Source organism: Paroedura picta, chromosome 3, assembly GCF_049243985.1.
Source record: "Paroedura picta isolate Pp20150507F chromosome 3, Ppicta_v3.0, whole genome shotgun sequence".
Lineage (NCBI taxonomy): Eukaryota > Metazoa > Chordata > Lepidosauria > Squamata > Gekkonidae > Paroedura > Paroedura picta.
This window is the reverse complement of record NC_135371.1, coordinates 35598116-35610843: the sequence shown is the minus strand read 5'-3', so window position 1 is coordinate 35610843 and position 12728 is coordinate 35598116. Positions and strand designations below refer to the sequence as shown.

The 12728-nt window shown below is 42.6% G+C and overlaps 1 protein-coding gene across 5 annotated transcripts in view; it reads left to right on the top strand.

Annotated features, from left to right (window-relative positions):
- The window catches only part of RAD18 (RAD18 E3 ubiquitin protein ligase), a 124702-nt gene that overhangs the window by 88307 nt on the left and 23667 nt on the right, over positions 1 to 12728 (top strand). For 4 of the 5 annotated variants that reach the window (XM_077325272.1, XM_077325270.1, XM_077325269.1 and 1 more), the window contains one exon: positions 2348 to 2410. The exons of the other annotated variant lie outside the window; for it this stretch is intronic. In XM_077325272.1, the coding sequence (XP_077181387.1) occupies positions 2348 to 2410 (63 nt within the window). The remainder of the gene's footprint in view (positions 1 to 2347; positions 2411 to 12728) is intronic. 5 annotated transcript variants of the gene reach the window in all.

Sequence of the window (12728 nt, the reverse complement as noted above, 5' to 3'; positions counted from 1 at the left end):
TAAACTGAAGTATTCCTCCAGGACCAAAGGAGTACATTTCTCAGTGTCACTGGTGGCAACGCACACCTGACTCTTCCTCAGCACCATCTGTCATCCTATTCATGACTTTCAGACCAGGCAGGCAAGTCACCATGTGGTCAAAATACCTGTAACAGATCTTTATATTCTTAATAATCAAATCACCCGCTACCACCTCCCCCTCCATGCAACCTCTTCCTAAGGGGTCACATCCATTCTCTTCAGCCTAGTGCCCTCAAATTTTGAGACTCTCCTCAACAGCAGAAGAGCTGTCAGCAGAGGAATGGAACTGTTGTAGTTGGTTCCTGAAGCTCTAATCCACACGCACCTCTCTGTTTTCCAGCTTCTCCAAGTTAACAACCCTAGGGAATAAACCTGCTTCTTAAGAGCCAAGAGGTCCATGTATCAAGCACACGGCCACAATTTCTACCCAGTGGGCAGATAAGCCTCAAAACATTGGCTAGCCCCCACTCCCCTGTTGACTTTCTATTTTCATAAGTCTCTCAAGTATCTAAAGGTGCTAGAGTGAAATAGGATGCTTACCTGAATCTGTGTGGCTTTCTATAGCAAGAAGGGTACAGCAGTGCAATACCCTTCTTGCTGCTGTGGAGCTTGTATATCCTTTTTCAGGCAATTTGGATGAGAGGGGATTGGATCCTGTTCTCCCTCTTCATCCCTTGCTGAACTCCCAAGCTCAGCCTACTTTTACAAACCAAGTTCAACTGCACTAGAAGCAAGCCCCCAAGGATCCTGAATGCCTGTAATGAAGTCTTCTTTATAGCTGCGAGCACTGTCTTCAACCCCCCCCCCCCCCTCCAGAAGTCAGACAGTAGCAGGTAGCTGATTTACCTCATGGAAGCAAAAGCCCCTCCCAGTAAGACCATGTATTTCTAGTGCACTCACCAAACATTAGAAGTAGATTTTCACAGTGACATACCCCAAACAGCTGAGAAACCGGTACCGCTTATCCCTCTTCGGCTCTTGCACAAATTCCAAACTCAGCTTCCGTGTTAGAAGCCCTGTCTGAAAGCACTGGAAGGAAGCCCCAAGAAACAGGCCCCCAGGGATCCTCAGAGCCTCTTACAGATTCAGACCTCCTTTGGAGTTCTGAAAGCGTTTGATGGTAATAATCCATGTAGCTAATTTAATTGCTCTTTTCTTTGCTGTCTTTGCCTTGAAGGCAGGACTGAAGGGCAATGTTCCACTCTAAATCCTCAGTGTTAGGTAGATGGAGAGATGCTTGGATATGAGTCTTATTGGTTTGGGGAGACAGCATAAAGCGATTCTGAAGACTAATGACTTGAGAAGTCAGGACACTATCATCAGTCATAAGAAACAGTAATTGTTTCTCTGCATTAAATTCAGTAGGATCACAGTCAAGTTCTTGTGTAAGGAGATATGGCCTATCTGTATGCTTCATAATGAAAAAAATCATTTTTAGAGTTCTAGATTTGTCTGTCGGGGTAACTGCAGCAATTTTAGTATGAATGCATGTGCCTAGTGTTTTAAAAAATAACTTGCTGTGAGAATCAGACTACTAAAATATTTAGTGCATTGTGCAAAGTTATAATAGTGATACAGGAAACCATTAAGTACGTTTAAGAAATCTCTTAATAGAAAGCACTTTTCTGGGTGGGAGTGTAACATGAACCCCAAAAATCCAATCTTCGCCGAACCTGGAAGACTAGTAGAGGAGAATCATCTGAAGATTCCCTGCAAGATCTCTAACACACTAGTTTGCGTGGCAGCTAAAAGTTTGTCCATGGTTTGCAAATGGGTCCATGGTTTGCAAATGGGGCATGTCACAAAGAATGAACCAATCCCCATTATTTTTTCCAGTTTGTGCCCATCTTTAACCCGGAAATCATATGCCTCAGTATTTCAATTGATCAGGAAGGAAATATTCCTGTCCCATTGATTTCAGTGTGCTTAGACTGGAATATCTATGCATAGGATTGTACTACTAGGTATGAAATTGTGTAGGCTTACCAATCTGATTTGGTTAAACATATGTTTGGGTTTCTATCCAGAGTGAGGAGAGCTGTTCTGTATAAGCAGTGGCTATCCTTCTCTGGCTACACTTGTTTTTCTCTTTGTCCAATTTTCTCTTCTACTGCAGAGGGAGGGGGGCAATTGCAAAAAACTGTCTTCTTCCTGTGGTGGAAGGGCCTCCTGAAGCCTGTCTTCTGATCATCCCTTTGATACTCTTGTTCTAGTGAATAGTGCTTTTCTCTTCTGCTTCCTTTTGCCTGGAGCATGGCTGCTTCATTCTTATAGGAATTTCTGACACTTTTCGACAGTCTAAAGTAATTCTCATTTTGCCTTTCAGCTCAAGTTCAGACATCATAAGAGATTTGGAAATTGCTGGGATGCGTTCAGGTTCATCAGATAAGTAAGAGTGCTACAAAATTGTTTTCATCCCTTAACGGTTGTAATTGATTTCTTTTTATATCTTAGCTAGTAGGGAACTTGGCCAGTTAAATTGGAAAATATGCTCAGTGTTGTGTATTTTTTCCATCTGATGCCATGGACTCCCTGATATGAGTTTGAAAAGCTGGAGACTACTATAGGTACAAAAAACTGGCATTGAAGTCAGATCGATTGTAATTTTCATTCACTCTTAAAAGACAAAAGGAGGAACTTTTCTACCTTTCTCTTTCCAATTAAAGTTTAAATGACCACTTGCTCGAATCATGCTGAATCATGATTCAGCATTTCAAGCAAGGTCGATTTGGCCATTTAAACTTATTGGGAAATGACAATTCGGCCAACTCATGCCCAAATCAAGGCTGATTTGGGTACTTTTGGGATAGATTAAATTGAATTGCTCATCCCTATCCAGTCTTATAGATCTACCAGATGACTGAAAGAAGGGGGGGGGAAGAAATCTATTGAATTAACCATACGTTTTGATAACTGCAAGCTGTTTCTTGGGACACTATAAAAAGTAGGTATTTTAAGCTAAGCAGTTGAGAGAGCAGATCAGTTCCAACTACAAATCAACAGACATGTTAGTGAATATGACAGCTTGTTATGATCCTAGGCCTGAGAGTGAAAAATGTGCTGCTTGAATGAGTTTTGCCCTGTGTACTAGCAGTGTCTCTGTATTAATTCTGCCTAGGGTTGCCAACTCTGATCTGGGGGATTCCTGGAACTTTGGGGGCGGAGCCCCGAAAGGGCAAATTTTAGGGAGGGGCGGGAGCTGAGCAGGGATCCTATTCCATAAAGACTGCCCTCCAGTTGCCATTCCCTCCAGGGGAGCTAAACTCTCCTAAAAAGTTACTTTGAAAATCACTGTGAATCCATTGCTTGGCTGTAGGGGTTTTTTAAATGACAAAACAATAAACGGTGAGTCCAATCTTCTCACATAATTTGAAAAATAGAAATAAGGAGATTTCCATCTGTAAACCAGATAAACATACCGCTGCTTGTATTTGTAGTTCTTTTTGCTACAGAATTGACACCATTTGTATTGGATTGAGAGCCACTAATAACTGGGAGTTAATATGTTATAAATTATTGCCAGATCTGACTTTCAACCTTTTCTGTACTATTTGCTTTACCTAATTGCATCAGTATTGTTAGCAGTTTCCTGAAATTGTAGGCTCTCCTCTACTGAATTTAATGGAGGGGAATGAAGTTTCTCAGTTGGTTATACTTTCATTCATGGTTGGTTGTTAATGACTGTTTATTAATCTCCCACATAACTGAAGAGGTTTCTGCCACCCTTCTAAACATAATGAATGATTTCACTCCAGAAGAGTGTTCTTCCCCTCCCCAACTTTCAAAACTCTGTTATCCTATCCTATAATAATTTCTTATTAGAAGTCTTGCACTGCAGACAGAAATCTACATCCCAACAGAGATGCAGTTGTATTTGTGGACCATGTAAACCCGATTACCATACACAGACGTATGGGTTGAACTTGCAAGGCCTTTTTAAAGGAAATGCTGCTTTTTGTTTCCTGTTTGGACTAAAAGTTATCTCAACAACTTTCAGACGTGGGACTATTAGAAATTCCACCATAGAATTGGAAGGAGCCATCTAGTCCAACCTGCTGCTCTGTGCAAGATCAACCCAAAGCATCCATGATAAGTATCTGTCCAGCTGCTACTTAAAGATTGTCAGTGAGGGGAAGCTCACTAACTCCTTAGGCAGCTGAATCCACTGCTGAACTACACTGATTTGTTTTGTGTGATATCTAGCTAGCATTGTTCTACATGTAGTTCTATGTGTAGTCCTATCCTATGCTGCCTGCCTCCTCCAAGGGAAAATCTTTCAAATACTTTTCAGCGACAGCAACCATGCCCCTTCTCAACCTCCTCTTCTTCAGGTTGAACATTCCCAAAACTTTCAGCCTCTCATCATAGGGATGATTGTGGGAGAGAGTAATTAAAATGTGGGGATATAGTGATGGCCACAGGAATAAACAACTTCTTTAAAGAGGGATTAGATAGATTCATGTAGGATAGGTCTTGTGCTGCCCTACTGGGCTGTACCTACTCAGCCGAGTTGTTGTGCCGAAGCAGGGATGTGCAAGCCAGAATCCAGAGTCCAGTCTGAGGGGTCAGAAACTAGAGAGACAGTTTACACAGTAGATGGGGTGGGTACCAAGGTCAAGCCAAGCCAGGGTCAGCAGCTAGAGAAACAGTCCAAACCAAACCGTAGTCAGAAGCTGGGGAACATAGGAACCGAAAGCCAAGGATCTGGAGCCAGGAGCGTAGTCAGGAACCGAAACCAAGGGTCTGGAGCCAGGAGTGTAGTCAGGAGTCAGGCCGAAGTCAGGAACCAAGAGTAAATCAGGCAGAGCTTTGCCATAGGGAACTGGAACAAGGAGTTGTCTGGGAAGCCAGGCAAAATGAAGGAGGAGAAAAATGTGGGAAAGAGACAATTAAGGAAAAGACAACACAAGATTTTTATTAGTTTGCTACCACATACTAACGGAGCTGCCTTTTTGCAACATCTGAATGTGCAAAGAAAATATGGAGCTGGGTGGAACAAAAGGAAAAGCAAAACGATAGACTTCTGGAGATAGCAATCTTACTAGGGAGCCACATCCTGGCAATGTCTGTAGCTTGTCCTGACTGGCCTTGCCTTGCTTCCGTGCTGGCTTGGCTGATGACTTGAGTATCTGAGAAGCAAGAATTTCCTTCAGCCACCTCGTAAAAGAATCAATGGTCTCTTTTTGCTAGGTTTAAAAAATATATTGTACCTGTTTTGAATGGTATAGCAGATTGGTTGAAATCTGAATTTAGTTTAAGCGTGTTACTCTGAAAAAGAGAGTCACACATACACAGCATTATTCATTTTATTTACAATCCTTTGACCGGCAATAATACATACACGCACATCACACAATACAATGTGATATGATATTACTTACTCAATTTAGGAAAATGCTTTTTGTAGGCATTCCCTGCTGGTGTCTGAGTTACTTGTTCCATAGTCAATTCATTAGACAAATGGCCATTAAAATCTATTCTTGCACCACTGAAGTAGAGCCAGAACGCTCTGTTGTTCTATGTAAATGACCCTTATTAAATCTGAAGAATTAAAAATAACCTGAATTTGAAGGTAAACATCTGCTTATTCTCTGTGTCTTTATTTTTAGAAACAGTTGCTAGGAGAATGGGTGTTTGGAGTGGGGCAGTGGCAGAGAGAGCTTCTGTTGCTTTTTAATTTTTTTATAAACAGTTGTAATCAAATATTGGACAGATGGGATAGAAATTTCAGAATTAATAAGTTTGTCTGAAAGACAGCAGGTGCCCTTACAGCTTCATGATCAAGAAAGTGCCTAGCCAGTACTGAAATCTGGGCCTCAATTTATTGCTAAACAGTATCGCTTATCAAAATTTGAGGCAAATCTCAGTATGAAAGTACATGCAGTTTCCCAGTGAGAAATGTTCATTGGATATACTGACTCATGTTGTGTGCTTTTAAAATGGGCTACGGTCTTGAGTCACATATTTCTCCTCTCTGCTGCTTGCAGTTAGTGCCATATAGGAGCTTGTGTTCTGCATTGATTGATAGTGCTAGAATCCATCAACAATTCTGAAGCATTTTGCTTTCCTGTATTTCATCTTTGGATGCAAATAGTTCTTGGCCTTGGCCCTTTCCATACACTTTTGGCCCTCGTGCAAAAGAATGTTAACATTGCAATTAACTGTCCATTTTCTTTGGATGTTGCGTCATTATTTTGGGCAGGCTCACCTGACCAGATATGCCAGTCCTTATTTTAAGCGCTGGATTTCCCCACTCCCCTTAAAGCAAAGATCATCGCTCAGGTTACATGGGTTGGATCCCACCTCGGTTTCTGTGGGAGCAATTGGGGCAATGTTTTGCAGATTTCCTGTGCCCCCTGTGGGAGACTTCTGGTTTCCCCCAAAGCTGTTCTTGGGGCTCTCCATTCCCCAGAAACAGCATTTTCAGGGGGTGCTTTGGGCTGCTATGCGAGGGAAGGTGAAAATCATCTCCCAGCCCATCCCATTATTTATAGTTTTGTGTAATTTAAAATCAACCCCTAAATAGACTTGATAGAACCATAGAGTTGGAAGGGGCCACGCAGACCATCAACCCCCTGAGCATTCTACTCACTTTAAACTAAGAATGTCATTCCTTTAAGGCCCAATATTATAAGAGGATGATATATTCTTGTTCCAAATATTACGTTGTTTTTATTCCGGGTGAACTTAAAAAAACATTGGAGTCACCTAATCCAGGGGTAGTCAACCTGTGGTCCTCCAGATGTCCATGGACTGCAATTCCAAAAACATCTGGAGGACCACAGGTTGACTACCCCTGACCTAATCAATAGGACACTGCTGGAACAGACCCATCTTTAATGTGCGTGCTACAAAATTGATTGCTTCACAGCATTAATCCTTTCTTTACAATAATGCCATTTAAAAGACCATGTGACCAATATGACCAATGAAATGAAATAATGTGAGGTTGGAATGCAAACTCTTGCAGAGCATCTCTTGAAGACCAGAGCTTTTTGAAGTAATGCAGGTGTATGCTTCCAACAGGTGAAATCTGCAAACTATTCCACATGCCCAGAGAAACTGCTTAGGTGTACCAAAGAGTCTTTGGCTCTTGAAATATATTTCTGTGGCTGTCTGCATTTAAAAAAAATAATAACTTCTGATCAGTACCGCATGCTGCTAAATGAGGATGGCTTTCATTCCCATTCAGCCCCACTTTAATTTAATTTACAGTCAATTGCAATAAACAGCTAAAGTGGATTTTTGCCAAGAGGATAAAATTTGTAAACTTGTATATATGCGCCGGAACAGCTTGATAGCCTCTTTCATTTAGTTAAAGCATTTACAAATGCATGCCTATTTTGTATCTTACAGAAGTTTATTGCCTTTGGAAGTCTCGTCAGTCTTCATAAAAATTCTTACAAAGTGGTTCCTATCTTGTATACAAGTCAATTTCAGAATTAACTTGTAACATAAATTGTTTAGTGGGTTGCTATGTTTGATTTGCTTTTGAGTTTAGATTATGTATAAAACTCCTGGAAATTAAAATAAGGGTTGTCAACACAAATTGTTATTGCACAGCCCTACACTGTATTGTGGGATCTGTTGGGGCTGTCAGGAGAAGCCAATTTTTAGCAGGCATGGTTTTCCTCAAGTGCCTTTTTCTATTGCTATTTCTGTTACTCTAGCCCTTGTGCTTATTTGAGATTCAGACCTGATGTGACATTAATACCATGTTGTGCGAAGTAAATGTGACATCTTTCTCAGATGGAAATTATGGAATACATGAAGGATTTGCGGGACTCATGGGGGCATCTCATACACACACACACACACACGTACACGCACATACACTATTTCCTATTTCTCAAAAGTCCCTAGAATCTTTCCTATTTTCCCGTTTCCTTCTCTCCTTTCCATTCATCACCCTTTATCCAGTCCCCTGTCTTCATCACTCTCTTCTTCCCTCCTTTTGGAAACCTTTTGCTGGAAAAAGTCTGGCCCAACTTCATGGTCCCAGTCCAGCTACCAGATTGGAACAAGTTATGTGATGCTAGCCAAGATGGACTCAGTAGCATGGTGGAAAACCTGTAAAAACTTGGGGGGAGCACCTTATTTCCCCTGTATCCCCTTTCTTGTGCTATTTGTCTCCCCTTAACAGCCACATTACTCTTAATTTTCTCTGTTTCCTTCCCTACTCACCAACCATTTTTATCTGCCCCCCATCTTGAGCTATTCTTATTAATTTACTTCAGTATCCCTCCTTGCTTCCCAATGGGGATGCAGAGCAACCTACAGCATTCTTCTGTGGTCCAGTTTCGCAGTGCTGGATATCAGGCCAACTAGAGTTGCCCAGTGTCACAAAGACTTGTGGAGAGAGTTCCTCATTTCCCCTTGTATTTGGGGCCTGGGGTGGAGGCTGCATGCCTGGCCAAAGGTGTAGTGCCAGCCCACAGGGCTCTGGTTGCTGTGGTGAAGGTCACATGCCTGGCCAAAGCTGTGGCACCGCCCCACAGACCAGGACAGAGGCCATACTCGTGACAGAAGCTGTGGCACTGCCCCATAGGCCTCTGGAGGCCGGGGCGGGGGCTGCACACCTGGCCAAAGCAGCTGCGCTACAGGCCTCTGGGGGCCATGACAGAGGCCACATGCCTGGCCAAAGCTGCAGTATTGCCCTGTAGGCCAGGGCGGAGGCCACGTTCCTGGCAGAAGCCACAGCGCTGCCCTGCAGGCTTCTGGGGATCGGGGCAAAGGCTGCATACCTTGCCAAAGCTACACGCTGTGCCGCAGTCCTCTGGGGGCTAGGGAAGAAGCCATAGGGTTCCTGAGGGCTGGGCTGCTGCCCTCCATGCTTCCAGGGGCCATGACATAGGCACAGGTGCTGCCATCCAGACCAGAGGAGGTTGGGACCCTCTTGGGAGAACAGATAAAGAGGGAGGGGAAGGACTCTTTATGTGCATGTTTGTGTGTATGTCTTCGGGGGGGACTGGGGAGTAGGTTGGGAAAATGATGGGAAGGGGAAGCGAGGAGGGAAGGGGGTCTCTCTGTGTGTGTATTTATGTATGTCTTTGAGAGAGGGGAAGGAAAGGTGGATCATAAAGCTCTGGATTAGGTATGTGTTCCACATATCAGTGAGAACTTTTTATTTTAATTTTTTTGATAGGGGGTCTTCTTTTGAACAGCAGCAACAAGCCAGTCCTGGGTGATTCATATAGCTTGCATAATACCAAGTTACAAGGTAAAACAGCACTGGAAAAGGTCCTGTCACCCCCCCCCACACACACACACACACACTTGCTTTTTACTGAGAGTAACTAAGCTTGGAATTCTGGCAAATCTGTTTGCCTAGCAACAATCACTGAGGGCATCCTCATCACTGAGGAGTGCAGACTTCTAATCTGGCATGCCAAGTTCAATTCTGCACGCCCCCACATGCAGCCAGCTGGGTGACCTTGGGCTCCCCATGGCACTGATAAAACTGTTCTGACCGGGCAGTGATATCAGTTCTCTCTCAGCCTCACCCACCCCACAGGGTGACTCTTGTGGGGAGAGGAAAGGGAAGGTGACTGTAAGCCGCTCTGAGCCTCCTTCGGGTAGAGAACAGTGGCATAAAAGAACCAACTCTTCTTCTTCTTCTGTCTCTGGATTTAAGTATCCTCAGATCTGGCTATGTTGATGATGATATTCATTATTTACTCCCTTACTTGGTGTTAGGAAATTCTGAATACTACCCAGCTGTATTGCTGCTACAGTGGCTCCCGCTGTACCCTCTGTCATCAGTTCCAATAGCGATTCATTGTCTGCACATGCACAGACGATGATCCTCTGTTTGGGGGAATCTAACTCCTCCTCCCCCCGCATTTGAAATAAAGTCTACCTTGTCTCCAAGTGGCCCATCCCTGGGTTTAAGTATCTGCAGATAGGTCCACACGTACCTATCAGAATATGTCATGATGATGAGGAACAGAAAATGTTTGCATGAAAATAATTTTAAAAATTGTACTCCAGTACCAAGTGTACAAAAGGCTGATTACCCAGTTCACAAGCTCTGAGAGTGAAGGATTAATATTACAGAACTTCCATGCACACATTTCAAAAACAGAATGTTGACTCTGCATGTACGAAATCTGACTGAATAGTCCTCTGAGAAAAGTAGCTTTTGATCTGAGCTGGAGAAATTCATATACTGATCTAAGTAATTAACTTGGTGGCATCTCTAAAGGAAATCACCGTAATTAAGGAATAAAATGTTAAAGTAAAGGGCACTTTATAAAGAAGCATGTTCTTCTGAATACCAGTTTAATGTTTGCCAGTCACGTTCATTGTTTGCCTGTGAACTTCTAAAGGTATTTGGCTGACATTTGGAAACAAACTGCTGAATTAAAGGAATATTGATGTGATCCAACAAGAGAGTGCCTATGAGTTCATATCCCTGTGCCATTAAAACTTCTTTATGTATTTTAAGCAGGATTTGTTTAATTAGTTGTTTTAATTTTACCAATTATTGTGTAAGACCAACAGTTGTTAGCTCTGTGAGAACACCAAGATTTATTCCAGTCCAGGGAGTAATTTTTAAAATGTTATATGTTTAGAGACTGAGATTATGTTAAAAAAGATTTATGCTAATATGGATATTGAATATATTGGGTTAAATCCTGCAATCTGCCAGTGATTGGTACTCATAATTATAGATCTTGACTATGAACTCCATTCCCCAGCAGTCCTTTTTGACCCTGGTAGTTATTTTTTGGGCTGTGGGATGCATATGGACAAATATCTGCTTGGGTTGGGAACTGTAGCAAGGGCAGATAAAGTTGCTTTTGTGCATGTTCCATCATATTCAAAGACACTAAACCACAGCCAGGAGACAACATCAGAGGAAGGTTTTGGCCCCTATGTTTTGTTGTTGTTGTTGATCTTCCAACAGAAGAAGAGGGGAGCAATTTCATTCCTTTCCTCTGTCCTATTGTAGTCTTCTGGCCTATGTGCATGTTATACCATATGGTATTAATTCGCAACCCCAGGAATAAACTTTTCTGAAGTTAGAGGGACTGCTGGGAGTAGAGGAATGTGGAAAGATCTATTCTAACCCACTGTAGACTTGTTTGGCATTCTGTATTAAGCAGTCTTCATAAGTTATCTTGTACACATTGATGGAGCAATATAAATGGTTATTTTTTTAAGGTGCATGTATGTGCCTCATACAGAGTCTGTTAACAAGATAATTCAGAAAACTCTTCCCTGTAAGAGCCAAAAAAGACACCTCCCTCTCATGGTAACCCAACTCATGCTCCGAAATCACTGTCATGAGGACAAGTAGGCATATGACCACTAGGTGGAGGGCTCAACTCACATGCCACATGTCTGGCATGGTCTTTAAAATACACATATGTTTGCCAGTATGCTGTGACTAAGTGTACTGATTCCATAGGCATATGGGTTGACATTTTCAAATGCGTCCTGTGTTGCTGCAATGGGTAAACATTTCTGGCAGCATGCATAGTAGGGTGATGGTCTTGTTTATATCTATCACAAGAATATTGTTAGTTCATATTTTACTGCAAGTGGGAAGCAGAGTAGGAGTAAATGGTCAGTTCTCACAGTGGAGGGATGTGAACTGTGGGCCCCTCAGGGATCTGGGTTGGGACTGGTGCTTTTCAACTTGTTCATAAACTTCACAATGAAGGGTGGTATATAAACTGAATGAATAAATAAATGATCTGGATTTAGGGGTAGGTAGTAAGGTGGCAAAATGTGAAGATGACACCAAATTAAAGAGGGTGGTTAAGACAGAAACAGATTGCAAAGAGCTTCCAAAGGTTCTTTCCAAACCATGGGAATGGGTATTAAAATGGCCAATGAGATTCATTGTGAGCAACTGTAATTTGATGCCTATTGGGGCAAATAATTCCAGCTTCATGTGTACACTGATGGGATCTCAGCCAAAGAAGGCACCTTGGGATGGCAACTGATAGCTCAATGAAAATGCCGACACAGTATGACGCTGCTGTGAAAAAGGTCCATGGTGACCATAATTATCACACTGCCTTTATCTCTGGTGGATTGCACTTGGAGTACTGGGTAGAGTTCTGGTCATCTGAAAAAGGATATTGTAGGCCTTGAAAAAGTACCGAAAAGAGCAGAATCCAGAGTCATCCATTAAAGGTGACGAGTAGAAGACTCAAGACAGACAAAAGGAAGAACAGTATTTGCTGGCATATAAGACTGCTTTTTCCCCCTGGAAAACATGCCTCCAAGTGGGGGTGTCGTCCTATACACCGGGTGCACTTCAGTTGGGATAGACATAGCTGCCCATAGTGGCCCATAGTACTGTAATGTAATGTAACAAACTATATTTTGAGTGGAAATGTTGGGGGTCGTCTTATACGCCCAGTCGTCTTATACGCCGGCAAATACGGTACTTCTTAATAACACGTTCCTAAATTGTGGAACTTATTGCCACAGGATGTGGTGATGGATGTTCAAAAGGGGAATGGTAGGCTTTAAAAGGGGAATGGACATATTCATGGAGAACAGGATTATCAATGGCTGCTAGTCATGACGGCTATCTAGTCCCTCCAGTACTGGAGACAATATGCCTCTTCATATCCATTGCTAAAAGGCAGCTGGTTGGCCGCTATGTTAGCAGAGTGCTGATGGGCCTTTGGTCAGATCCACCATGGCTCTCAGTCTGTGTTCTCAGTCTGTGGTCTTAATTAATGCTG